This window comes from Verticillium nonalfalfae (assembly GCF_003724135.2).
Source record: "Verticillium nonalfalfae strain VnAa140/NRRL 66861 chromosome Unknown scaffold_86, whole genome shotgun sequence".
NCBI lineage: Eukaryota > Fungi > Ascomycota > Sordariomycetes > Glomerellales > Plectosphaerellaceae > Verticillium > Verticillium nonalfalfae.
In genome coordinates, this window is record NW_021167311.1 from 43,146 (window position 1) to 55,701 (window position 12,556).

The 12,556-nt window shown below is 59.4% G+C and overlaps 5 protein-coding genes across 5 annotated transcripts; 3 read left to right on the plus strand and 2 right to left on the minus strand.

Annotated features, from left to right (window-relative positions):
* Positions 1–672: 672 nt before the first annotated feature.
* D7B24_009017 (uncharacterized protein) lies at positions 673–3,657 on the plus strand (the record flags this gene model as incomplete). The annotated part of the gene is made up of 1 exon (XM_028643095.1): positions 673–3,657. One exon carries the CDS (start codon positions 673–675, stop codon positions 3,655–3,657), a length of 2,985 nt encoding a protein of 994 aa, XP_028493230.1.
* Positions 3,658–3,992: 335 nt separating this feature from the next.
* Positions 3,993–6,602, minus strand: SEC10 (Exocyst complex component 5; the record flags this gene model as incomplete). Its single annotated transcript, XM_028643096.1, has 2 exons — positions 3,993–6,346; positions 6,404–6,602. 2 exons carry the CDS (start codon positions 6,600–6,602, stop codon positions 3,993–3,995), a joined length of 2,553 nt encoding a protein of 850 aa, XP_028493231.1.
* An 876-nt stretch (positions 6,603–7,478) lies between these two features.
* Positions 7,479–8,597, plus strand: D7B24_009019 (uncharacterized protein; the record flags this gene model as incomplete). The annotated part of the gene is made up of 3 exons (XM_028643097.1): positions 7,479–7,574; positions 7,628–8,039; positions 8,107–8,597. 3 exons carry the CDS (start codon positions 7,479–7,481, stop codon positions 8,595–8,597), a joined length of 999 nt encoding a protein of 332 aa, XP_028493232.1.
* Positions 8,598–8,760: 163 nt separating this feature from the next.
* ALKBH3 (Alpha-ketoglutarate-dependent dioxygenase alkB 3) lies at positions 8,761–9,771 on the minus strand (the record flags this gene model as incomplete). The annotated part of the gene is made up of 2 exons (XM_028643098.1): positions 8,761–9,639; positions 9,688–9,771. The coding sequence occupies 2 exons, from the start codon at positions 9,769–9,771 to the stop codon at positions 8,761–8,763; spliced, it is 963 nt and encodes a 320-aa protein (XP_028493233.1).
* Positions 9,772–10,275: 504 nt separating this feature from the next.
* Positions 10,276–11,880, plus strand: TRM5 (tRNA(m(1)G37)methyltransferase; the record flags this gene model as incomplete). The annotated part of the gene is made up of 4 exons (XM_028643099.1): positions 10,276–10,573; positions 10,645–10,746; positions 10,800–10,877; positions 10,937–11,880. 4 exons carry the CDS (start codon positions 10,276–10,278, stop codon positions 11,878–11,880), a joined length of 1,422 nt encoding a protein of 473 aa, XP_028493234.1.
* Between the last annotated feature and the right edge of the window lie 676 nt (positions 11,881–12,556).

The window sequence follows — 12,556 nt, forward strand, 5'->3', positions numbered from 1 at the left end:
AAGGCTCGATACCAGGGCTTTGCTGCAAAATATTGAGAAAGCTACGAAGGAAGGTAGCCAGAGCCTACAAGACTTGAACAAGGAGAGGGACTGGAGTACTGAAGTATATACATCATTGAGCCTGAACAACTGTCACACACAGAGACCCGGTCTCCTGCCTTCGCTTTCAGCCGTCGCTCGTAGTCGGAAAACGCATTGCATTCGAATAAAATTCCGTGACATCATTGACTGCCTGCAAACAAGGCTGGGGGGCAAATGACTCGGCCATATACGTGGTAGACTACTCAATGTTCATGGACTGGACGCACTGAGCATTTTCAGGGGATCTCGGAAATGTACGTACCTGGAGCACATCGAGTCACGTGATCTCGCGTTCATGTCCTGCAACGTCTTCCTCCAGGACACGAAATTTTGTGAGCGATTGTCGCGCTGAAGAGAGATCCACCCGCACTCATTCAGTCAGCGCAACAGTCCGATAACTTCATGGCCAGAATGTTGCAGCAGATACGACGGCCCTATATCTGCCGCAGATGTGTCTCCGCTTGCGCGGAAGCTGTATCTCCCACAAGCGGATGCTCTAGAACCCAACCCTCAGCTGCTTCCGCTTCATTGCTGGCTCGCCCGGCAGCTCAGCGAGTGAGTGTTGCACCATTCTCATGACTTCTTCTGCGAATGCTTATTACTTGCCAGACTCTTGCGACCGTTACGCAGTCTGTGAACGATGCAGAGGGCTTCGATAACCTGTCCACGAGTCTTGCCGAGCATGATCAGCCTAGAATCAGCGTTCGCGACAGGCTTCGTGTATGGGAACAGGAGAACCAGGCATCCGCTCACAGACTTCTAGACGACCTGCCTTTCAACGAAAGACTGGGGAACTTCCTTACGAGGCCACAGACTGTTCGCACGTTCACCGACGAGCACGACACTAGGCAAGCTAAGAACGACCTGTACGATGGCGATGTTCTGTCAGACCTCCGAGGCCAGACATCCGCTCTCCTAGCCGGCGATCTCGTGGAGACGCGCTTCGGTGGCAGCCGCTTGCCAGTCCTCGCCATCTGCCTCGGTCGCCACCACGGCCTGCAGTATTTTTACCTGAACACGGGCGAGGTGCTGGCCTACCAGAGTCTGGTTGCTCTCTTCACTGTCACCAACTATGTCGACCCTGCCGTTCTACAGCCCATTGTCGACCTGATCCCATCGGAGCCTTTTACCCGACCACGCAACGTTTTGCACCACGTGCGCACTGCGAATGCTTTGAGAACGGCAGCCGACTTGCAGGGGAGATTGACAAAGTTCTACGCAGAGGCCGTTCACTTCTACCAATCTTCTCTGAAATACATGGATGGTGCCAGCGAGCATGTGGCTGACCCGAACAAGCGCACCTACTTAAGCCTAGAGGAACTCGCTGATCGGATGCTGCCCACATTTCTCCGGGAGGGCAGCACGTTCTCGTCCCATGTTCTGTATGCCGTTCACCTTGCTCTGCAGCGTCACGGCTGGGGGTTTCGACCGCTGAACGCAAAGTGGCATCGAAGGAACTACATTTACGAGGTGCAGCCCGGCTCAGATATTGCCCTGTTGCAATTGGTCGAGTCAAGGGTGCGCCGCCTTGTCGATGGGGCGTATCTACGGGACAACCCCGGACAGTCTGCCTCCCTTTTGAAGCAGAACGATCTCGGACGGTTCATCTTACGAGCGCGTGCCATTGTCACCGCCAACCGGAGGAACAGGCCTTGGACCCCTCATGGTATGATCGGTCCCAGCAGCCAGATGGCGGAAGATCTGCCCCAGTGGGAAGAATCGGATTTGAAGTACATACGCTTCATGGAGCTGTGGGCGTGCAGGAGGGTCATTCCTCAAGCGTCTCAGATTGATAGTCTGGGATCCTCGATTCTTCGCCTGACCCAGCTATACAGCGAATCGGACTGGGTCGCCCACTGGACAGCCTTTACGTTTCTGCAAGAGATCGGCTGGATTCCGCCGTGGGATATTCCAGCCCGATACGAATACCGTTTCCCAGACACGGAGATCAGTAGGGGCGGCAGCCTGAGTCGTCCAAGCGTCGACGTCGAGGCGTCAATGAGGCCAGATATCGCTGCGGGCGCCCGCCGAGATTGGGGCGAGACCAAGATCTTCTGTGTCGACTCGGATCAGACTGCAGATGTCGATGACGGCTTTTCCATCGAGGCGACAGATGTAGCTGGCGAGCACTGGATTCACATCCACATCGCAGATCCAGCATCAGTCATTGACCCAGCGTCACCACTGGCGTCCTATATCGAGTCCATGCCCTCCAGTCTCTACCTTGCTGGCTACCCTGAGAAGATGTTGCCGCCTGAGCTAGAGCAAAAGTTCTCGCTGAACCCCGGCAAGCCGGTCCTCACCTTTAGCGCCAAGGTGAACGAAGGGGGAGAAGTCCTAGGCTACAATGTCGAGCCCGGGACTGTTCACAACGTGGTGCATATGACGAAACGTGAGGTCACGTCTATCCTGCCTGGCCTTCAGTCTTTGGAGAGCGGTGGCGATGCAGCCTTTTCTGTCGGAAAGGACCCCGGCCCTCGACCTCCCGTCAAGAAAATCACGACGGCTGACGAGCTCACGGCGGAGGATAGGGATGACCTCCTCCTTCTCGACCGCCTTGGCGAAGCCCTCAAGGACCGCCGTGCCGCCAAAGGTCAGCTTCCCACGCTGCAGTCTAGGCTCCCTTCTCCAGAGGTGTCCTTCCGGCCCATCTCTGCCAAGGAGCACGCCACAGACCCCAATGCATCCATGGTCTGGAACGGCGACCCGTTCATCAAATTATCGCACTCGAACTATAGCCAGGCCGACCGTCTGGTCGAGCGCATGATGCACACCGCCGGCGAGGTCGCCGCCAAGTGGTGCCAGTCCCGCGACATTCCAGCCCCGTACAGTACGCAGCCCGAAGCCCTCCGCAACGCAGGTGAGCTGAAACGCCTTCGCGAGGAGGTCGTCGACCCTCTGACGGCCGCCGGGAAACCCTTGCCCCCGGCCCTCCTACAGCAACTTTTCGGCCTCATCGGCACCTCAGAGCTGTCCGCTCGACCGGCGCCCTTCTACTCCGTCGGCCTCGACGCCTACACCAAGGCATCCTCCCCGCTACGCCGATACACAGACCTCATCGTGCACTGGCAGATCCACGCAGCCCTCGTCCACGAGCGCGCGAGCGGCACGGCCCCCGCCGTCGTCGCCTCCACGACCGACGCCGGCGAGCACGTGGACGCCGCCTCTTCAGCCCTGCCTTGGTCCCACGACTCCCTCTCCCGCCTGCTCCCCGCCCTGCAGGCTCGCCAGCGCCAGATCCGCGAAGTCGACAACCGCGACGGGCCGACGCAGTGGATCTTCCAGGCCCTCCTCCGCGCGTGGAAGTTTGGCGAGGCACCGCTCCCCGAGCGCTTCGCCTTTGTCGTCGACGCCGTGCTGCCGTTTGGCATCCGCGGGCGGCTGCGGGACTTTTACGGCATCGGCGCCGTCGTGCCGCTGGCTAGGCTGGATGTCGGGACGAAGCTGGCCGAGACGAACGTGGGGGATGTGCTGACGGTGGAGATCCGGGATATGAATACGTATACTACCGAGCTCGAGGTTGAACCTGTCGGGAGAGAGGTCAAGGCTGAAACTGAGGGTGCGGCTGGAGCGTAGCATCCTCGAGGGAGTCGGCTGTTCAGAAGCGTCTGCGATCAGAAGCAGAATGTCGGCTGGAATGTTCGAACGTGTACAACATGACTGTTTAAGGTACGTCAGGGGGTCGAGGTGGCTATTGCTGGCTTGTAGTCACCGCATTGTACCAATCCTTCGTGTAAGATAGATTGTATCAACAGACGACTGAATGAAACACGCATGGGTAAAGTCTCGGCACCGCTCAGTCCTACGAACAGAGGACATCACAGGCATGTTTGTCGATCGAACAAGGCACAGAAAATCTGGTATCATTCCATCGTGTAGTGAATCCCTCGATCAAACGCAGGCTCCCCTCTTTACAGCCCAGCCAGCACGCCCTGAATCCCCACCGACGCCGCATCATCCCGCTTCTGCACAAAGGCGCGGAAATCCGGCTTCGTCAGCTTCCGTGCCGCGACGCCCGTCGGCCCCGTCACAGCCAGGCCTCTCGACTTTTCTCGCAGCGCCTCCGGGCCGACGATGAAGAGCGAGCCGACCTCGGTCAGCAGCTCGACGGCGGCCTCGACCTCCTTGGTCAGCGAGCCGAAAGCCTTGAGCGTGGCGGCGTACTTTGAAATGTCCTGGGCGACCATGAGCCCGCCCGTGGCGTTGACCTGGAACTTCTTAAAGTGCTCAAAGAGGAGCGCCAGGACGGCGAGCGCGAGTTCCGACGCGAAGACCTCCATGTTGTGGCCGTCGACGGCCTGGCTCACCTGACGGGCGGCCTTGGCGAGGAAGGTACTAATCTGCAGACACGTCGGGGTCTGGAGCGAGTCGAGCTCGCCGTCGCGGGGGCGGAAGTCGAGCTTCTTCTGCGAGGAGAGCGAACGGGAGACCCAGTTGCTGAGAACGTCAATGGAGGAGCGGATCACGCTGTTTGTCTTCTTCTCAATCGTCTCGATCGAGGTCCTCGTCTGCGAGGACATGTTGCGGCGAACCGTCGTGTTGGACTCTGCGAGCTTGATGAGAACGGTGGTGATGAAGCGCTCCATGATGGCCGTGATGGTGACGGCCGGGCGAATGGTGGGCAGGAAGCTCATGTCAGGTTCCGTCTTTACGTTTTCGAGAGATGAGGACTGGTCGAGGGCAGCGTCGAGGCCCGTCTCGATGTAGACGTGGCCCATCGTGGACAGTAGGAGGTTGAGCAGAATGTTGACATCTTTGGGCGTCTCGACTGCCGAGCCCAGCTCCAGCGTCCGCCGCACGCTCTCGGCCAGCCACTTCATCATGCGCTTCGCGTTCTGCACCCGGAGTTGGCCGTCCTCCTCGGTAAGCTCAACTTCGTTCTTGCTGTCGCGGTTGGCTGACAGGCCGGCCACACGCAGCATCATGGTCTTTTGCGTTGGCGTCAATTCAGACGAGTCCAGACGTTCAAGATAGGCATCCTTGGCTGACGACATGAGCTGTGTGCTCTGCTGTGCCAGCGAGGCCATGAAGCCTGTGGGTGCCTTCTTCCTCTTGGCGTGGAAAGCCGTGAACTTGAAGAGCAGCGAGTTGTACATTTCCTCCAGGCTCTTCTTCTCCCTGTCGATGTACGAGTTGCCGACAAGGTAAGGAACGAACAGCTCCTCCATCTGCTGATCAAGGGTCTGGGAGATCTGCGCCGAGGCAGGTTCGGGGTGCTCTGTCAGGCCATGGGACTTCAGATCCTCGATCAAAGTGCTAATGTATGCTCTCGACGAGTGCAGGGATCGTAAGAAGGCCAGCGATGAGACCGTATTCGCCTTGTCCAGAACCAACTCCAGTCGCTGTTGTATTGACTGCTGGAACACCCTCTGAATGAATTTGATGAGGACCGTTTCATAGTTGGGGAAGGCGCGCTTGATGATGAACGACTCTTCCTGCATGACAATCTTGACTTCGTCAATAAGAGACTGCAGACTGGGTTCCACGCCTGGAGGATCCGAGTCGGGATCCGCAAGCTGCTCCCACGTCTCGCCGTCTGTGGTGACCTCGTCCGTGATGAGCTGGTCGCGATCAATGAAGAACTGGTGCTGGTTGACAAATACGGCAATGACGCTGGCGCCGCCGTTGAAGTCTTGCAGCACCTTGGCGCACTCCATCATGTCGTCAAAGTTTTGTCGTCGGTAGCTGTTGTTGAACTGCTTGAGCAGCTCCTGCTCAAGCCCCTCGCTGAACTTTTCGAGCACCTCGCGCGTGTTGTGCCTGCTCGCACCAGACACGCCATTGGTGACGCCGTTTGTGCGTGAGCCGTTGGTCTGGCCCCACGATGCCGGGTCGAGCCTCTGGCTCATGCGCATCAGCTGGCGGGAAATGACGGCGCATCGAACTTTGTTTTCTGCTCCGCCAATACGCTGAATGTCTTCGAGGGACGACAGCCGGCCGGTCTCGCTGACCTCGAGCCAGCATTGGATGAGAAAGATGGCATCCTGCGCCCTCCTCCTCTTCTTGTCGAGATCCTCCAGCTTCTCGCCGATTTGCACGGCGACGTTGCCTCCAACTTCCTGCCTGCCGCTTCGGTCGGGTGTGCCGTTGGAGTTGCTGAGGTTCAGATCGAGCGCTTCGAAGGATTGCATGGACTGGTCGAGCTTGCGACCGAGGGTCTCGAGTGTCTGGTCATGTTGGGCTTCAGCTCGGCGTACGTTCGACAGCAATTCGGATTCGGTCTCCTGGAGATCTTCGGACAAGGTTCCGAGTTGAGAGAGGGCGCCTGCGTGTAGCTGTCAGTCATGCGCCGCATGCCGTTTCGGGGCACAACACAACATACTCTCGAAAGTGCGGATCAGAGGTTTCGAGTCGAAAGCCTGCTGCGAGGGCCCCGATCGGCGGTTGACTGGCACCGCCGTTTCCGCGAGGGAGTCAATAAAGTCACGGACGATGAAGTCCTTGCTGGAGAAGTCCTCCAAGGAGAAGCTGGGTCCTTTGGGAAACAAGGACTTGGCGGTCCCCGACCCAGCTCGCTCCATGGCGGCGGTCGCAATTGGTGTGGGAGGGTGTTGATCTCGGTCAGACTACATCAAACGCCTTGGTTGGGACTGCAGATCCGAATCGTGGTCGAGTGCGTTGTTAGGCCGACGGGGTCTCTCTTGTTGTCGTCGCGTTGTTCCAGTGTCGTCGAGGGTGTATGATGGAGACCCGTGATATATGACGAGAGATGCGACGTCAGAAACGATACAAAAGGCCAGGAGCGCCGACGAGAGAAAAGGTAGTGTGGGTGATGGTCAGCGACACAACCCCTCCCAAATGGTGCCTGATTGGAATCGTGGAAGCTGAGGTGCGTCAATGGAGGTGCTCGGGACTGCGACTCGTCTCGGTCTCAGTCTTCGGTGGAGGGCGATCTACAGGGATGCGTCCCACTGGGGTAACATGCCGGCCAGCGGGCTGACACCCCACCAAGCAACTAAGCCACAGGTAGCTTCAGCGGACTGGTGGCGCAGCGTGGGCGTTGTCGCGTCCTGTCGTCGTAATGATCGGGTCGTCGGGGGCGGCGAACGGTGGACGATGGCAAGAGGCGCCCGGTCCAGCCTTGCCCGCCAATGCAAAGCACGTGGGTCGCGCCTGAATCGCCTCGTACCTCGCACTTGGGCCTGGTGGATGGCTGATTTCGCTGCTACTCTCACCACCTCGTCGTCATCTGCCAAGCCAGCTCCGGATTGCTCGACACCGCGCCTTACGTGGCATTTTGTGTGCCAACTACTTAGTGAGCGCGTCGACCGCTGCTACACAACCCTCGCTGGTTTCAACTGTCCATCTGTCTACATTTCTTTGCTACCGACATACGTCACACACATTGACCACGACCCTTCCTAAGTACCGACGATCTTCGACATCAGCAGCCCGCCATGGCAATGCCCGTGAGAGACCGCAAGCTCTACAAAGCCGAAATATTGCAAGCGAATAAAATTCTGAATGAGGCGGAAAGGAAAAAGATTATTCATGTGCGTCGTACTCCCAGTCCTTGGGAACGAGGACTCGATCTGACCACGAGCAGGACTACAAGCCCATAGACCAAGAAGACGACAACGACGATGAGTGGGCGGAACATGATGTCCCCTCGCACCCTCGGTTCGGTCTCCGACGCGCCCTGCGCAACAAGCTTCACCTCGCCCTCTTCACCATAATGCACAGCATCTTCTCTCTCTACATCAGGATACGACAGGCATGGCATATTGTGGCCTACCGCATATCCTCGATCCTCTTTTACCACCACCGCACACCCGCTTTCATCGAGAGAGACGTCGAGGGACTGAAGAAGAAACCGCAACACCTGAGTGTAGTCCTGAAGGTTGGGCAGGGCGGCAGGCACAGCGCCGAGCTCGAGAGGCTCGTCAACGAGGCGGCCGAGATTGCCGTCTGGTGCACATGCGCCAAGATTCCCACCCTGACGGTGTACGAGAGGACTGGTGAGTGCTTCACGACTCTTTGTGTTCCCGGGACCTGTTACTGGGACCTGTTACTGATTCGCAGCAGGCATCTTCAAGAAGTACCTGCCCCATGTACAGCAGTCGATCAACCAAAAGTTCCGCTCCTACTTCGGCCGTCACCAGCCGTCCCTCACCGTCTCCATGCCCCATGCCGACGAGGTCCTCGAATCCCCCGCTCTCGGCGATTTCGCCCGTGCCGACCCCCGCCACCTCAACATCTCCTTCATCTCGGCTGAGGACGGTCGCGAGTCCATGGTGGACCTCACGCGCACGCTCGCCGAGATGTCGCAGAAGAACAAGCTGTCGCCCAAGGACATTGGCATGGATCTCATCGGAGCCGAGCTGTCCGAGGGAATCATGCCTGAGCCCGATCTGCTCATTCTCTTCGGGCCCCATGTCGAGCTCGACGGATACCCGCCGTGGCCGATTCGCCTGACGGAGATCTTCTGCCTTCCCGACAACCAGGAAGTCGGCTACCAAGTGTTCCTGCGTGCACTCCGCAACTTTGCCAACGCCCAGTTCAGGAAGGGAAAATAAGAAGCAAAAAAGCCAAGGCCGGCATGTGTGTACATGCATCAGCCATCCACCCTAGGAAACATCGCAAGGGGGAGGAGGGGGAGGGGGGAGGCATCATTTATTTTCCCCTTTTTTTGCATTTGCTCTCTTGTATCATGTAGCTCTCGCTGCAGACAGCTTCCAATCAACTTGATACCCTCATCTCCCTGGCGACGTCGTCCCATCGGTACACAGGACCCGTGCCTACATTGTAGTTGTAATAATTCTCCGTGCCGCCCTTGACGACAGCCCGCCGAAACGTAATGTTGATTCGCCCGCCGTCCTCGGCATGCCTGCCGCTCCGCTTCGGCACAGAATGCAGCCAGTTCGCCTGCGTCGCGCCGCGCATGAGGAGCATGTCCCCCGAGCCGAGCGGAAACCTCAGCGTCCCCGGCGCAGGCCGCGGCGACGGCGCGTCGCCGCGCGGCGGACACGGCTTGTGCTTGAGCAGGAAGTCGCGGCGCGCGCCGAGCGAGAAGGAGGCGATGGCGGGGGCGGGGCCGAGGAAGCGCTCGTCGTCGCTGTGGAAGGCGATGCTGTCGGCGCCGGTGGCGTAGTAGTTTACGAGGCAGACGTTGAAGGCGCAGCCCGTGGCGGCCTCGGCGGAGCGGCGCAGGGCGTCGAGGCACGCGGGCAGCGGGCGCGGCGGGATGCGGTCGTAGCGCCTGTCGGGGCCGATGGGGACGCGGGACGTGGCGTCGACGGGGCGGCCGGCGGCGTTGAAGAGGGCCGTGGCGTCGAGGCCGAAGACGGTTGTGTAGCGCGGCGTGTTCACGTCGGTCTGGACGCCGCCGCGGGTGATTTTGTACTTGACGCGGTAGAAGGGGAGGTTGGCGCGGAGGTGGGTGAAGAGCGCCTTGGCGAGGGCGGGCGGGATGTAGGGTTCAAAGGAGAGGAGGTCGAGGTCCGGGTGGGAGGTGATGGGTTTGGCGGGGCGAGCGGGCAGGGAGGTAATCTCGCGGGTGCTTGATGGACTGAGGTCCAGTATGGGGAACGGGTAATGCTCATGAGTCGAGTGTGTTGTCTGGACTCGGTCAGTTGAGATGTGTTGGTGAGGGCGTGTTTGGCTTACAGGCTCCTCCGGGCCGGTGGCACTGGGGCGTGCTTTTTTGGCAGTGGGCGTGAAGAAGGAATCGAGAGTTCTTTTCTGCGCCATCTTGAGAATGGGATGGAACTTTTCGTGCGATGGTGATGTACTGAGCTAAAGCGCTTCCTCGATGGTAGATCGAAATGGAGTCTCCAGACGCTGCCAGTCTCCGAGCCATATAAGACCCTGCGATATCTCCGAGAAAAGAGTGAGTGATCTAGAGAAAATACTGTTCATTCGAAGGTTCGGCTACTTCATACAGGTCTTGTGGTAGACTGTCTGATCAGTCGCACATGGGCATCTCATCAACATGGACGTCACCACTCGAGCTGATGCACAGCCACATGAGTTTGCACTAGCCACATCGCCCCGCCACTCTCGCGACAAGAATATCCACGTCTTTTTCCCTGTACGCGAACCCCTCCATCGATCGACTCACACAGACTCAAAACCTCCCAGCCGAAAGCTCGGACGCCCACCATGTCTGTACGTGACAGCCTCAGGCCTTTCGTTGACCTTCCCCCCCCCTGCCCCCCTTGATTTTTTGTTGCTCCATCGGAGAACCGCATGACCATGACCAAGTCTCTAAAACGCAAACACCAGCACGACGAACCCCAGGCAAAAGGCACCATGCTCCGGCTCCACGCGCCCCTCGCTCGCGCTGCCACGACCCTGGACAGATCCCTCTTCGCCAAGACGCTCAGCCTGGCCGCCGCCACGGTGCAGGACAACCGCAACATTGCGCGCCTCCGAAAGCAGCTCACCAAGGGCCGTGAGCTGCTCGAGTGGGAGAGGCTGAACGCCTGCAAGCCTGATCCTGTCGAGGCGGGAAAGAAGTGTCTTCTGCTGAAGGAGGGCGTCAAGGCTGACGGTGAGTTTGACCCGTCCTGTAGTGAGAGTGAGACACAGACTGGCGATGGTCGCTGACGTCGGCCCTCACAGCGCCGTCGACATGGGGCCCTCTGCTGCAGGCGGCTGTCGAGGCCCAGGAGGTTTCCGTCATTCCTTATGAGCTTCAGCTCGACTACGATTACTGGTCTTACCGTGAGGAGATCCCCCGTGCCTTCATGATTGAATCCGGACTCACCCCTCGGCAGTGGATGTCATCAGCTCGATCCTGCCGGAAGACCTTCACGGAGAGATCCCCGTCGGTTTCAACACGGCTGGTCACATCGGTATGCTTCAACACTCACTCTCACACGCACCCACCACGTATGGCTGACGAGAGGACCAGCTCATCTCAACCTTCGCGACCGGTACCTCCCCTACAAGTCCATCATTGCGCAAGTCATCCTCGACAAGAACCCCAAGCTGCGCACCGTCATCAACAAGACGGACAATGTCGGCACCGAGTCCGAGTTTCGCACGTTTACCTACGAGGTCCTCGCCGGCCCCAACGACATGGACGTCGAGGTCAAGGAGAACGACTGCACGTTCCAGTTTGACTACTCCAAGGTCTACTGGAACAGCAAGCTCGAGACGGAGCACTCGCGCCTCATCCGCCTGTTCCAGCCGGGCGAGGTCGTCGCCGACGTCATGGCGGGCATCGGCCCCTTCGCCATCCCCTCGGGCCGCAAGGGCGTCTTCGTCTTCGCCAACGACATGAACCCCGAGAGCTACAAATGTCTCGACGCCGCCATCGCCCGCAACAAGGTCGGCCAGTACGTCCGCGCCTTCAACCAGGACGGCCGCGCCTTCATCCACGCGTCGGCGCGCCTCGTCCGCGAGGCCGCGGCGCGCGGCGACGAGGTCGTCCTCCACCCCAAGACGTCCCGCAACAGGAGCCCCGGCGACCCCATCCCCGCGCCGACGCGCATCCCCCTGCCCGCGACCGTCAGCCACTTTGTCATGAACCTGCCGGCCTCGGCCACGACCTTCGTCCACCACTTCCGCGGCCTCTACCACGGCCAGGAGGCCCTCTTTGCGCCGTACACCCTCGCCCAGCTGCCCCTGGTGCACGTCCACTGCTTCGCCGTCAAGCAGGACGACGAGGTGCCGCTCCTCGACATTTGCGACCGCATCTTCCACGAGATTGGCGTCCGCTTCAAGCCTGGAGACGCCGCGAACGAGGGCGAAATGTCCATTTACAACGTCCGCGACGTCGCCCCCAAGAAGCGCATGTTCTGTGCCTCTTTTCGCATCCCACCCGAGGTGGCCTTTGCCTCTGAGACGTCTTGAACGGAGGAGGAGAAGGAGGAGGAGGAGGAGGAGGAGGACGAAGGATGCAGGAGAAGCGTGGATTCCGCCTCGTTTCTTCCGCGCGAGAGAAGTGACGTCGAAATGGGGAGGATTCAGCCAGTCAGCCCAACCATGCCATTCATCGACGGCGATGAGCCGCCAAAGTTGACCAGTTGCCCCACACAGCTCATCTGTATCACGAGCATTGGCCCGTTGTTGGGCAAATCCTCCTCTCGATCGGGGCCGCTTGGCAAGAGGTGAAACCGGAGGGAGAGAGGGTGCCTGCGAGCGGGTACAACCCGGAACGGACTAGAAAAACGGGACGATGCTGCGGCCAAGAGCGAGTTTTCTGGTTGCCCGCCCGGCATGGAAATCTTTCCGGCCGGCAGCCCGGCATTGTTCACGCGGGGGCTTGTCTATCAGCATCCTTGTGTGCTCCGCCGCCCCTCCCACCCCCATGTCGCGGGAAATCCCTCGAACGCTGCAAGTTTGTGGCGATCACCGGCCCTTCCAGACGCCGACTGCTTCGGGCGACGTGCATTGGACGCAGGAGGCTGACAAAGACCCGACCAAGGCTGCAGAGGCAAACACACACGCTGGCCGACAAGCACGGCTGGATGGCTGAACGGATGAATGGAATGGGACATCCAGGCGAATGGCAGGCAAGGAGACAAGA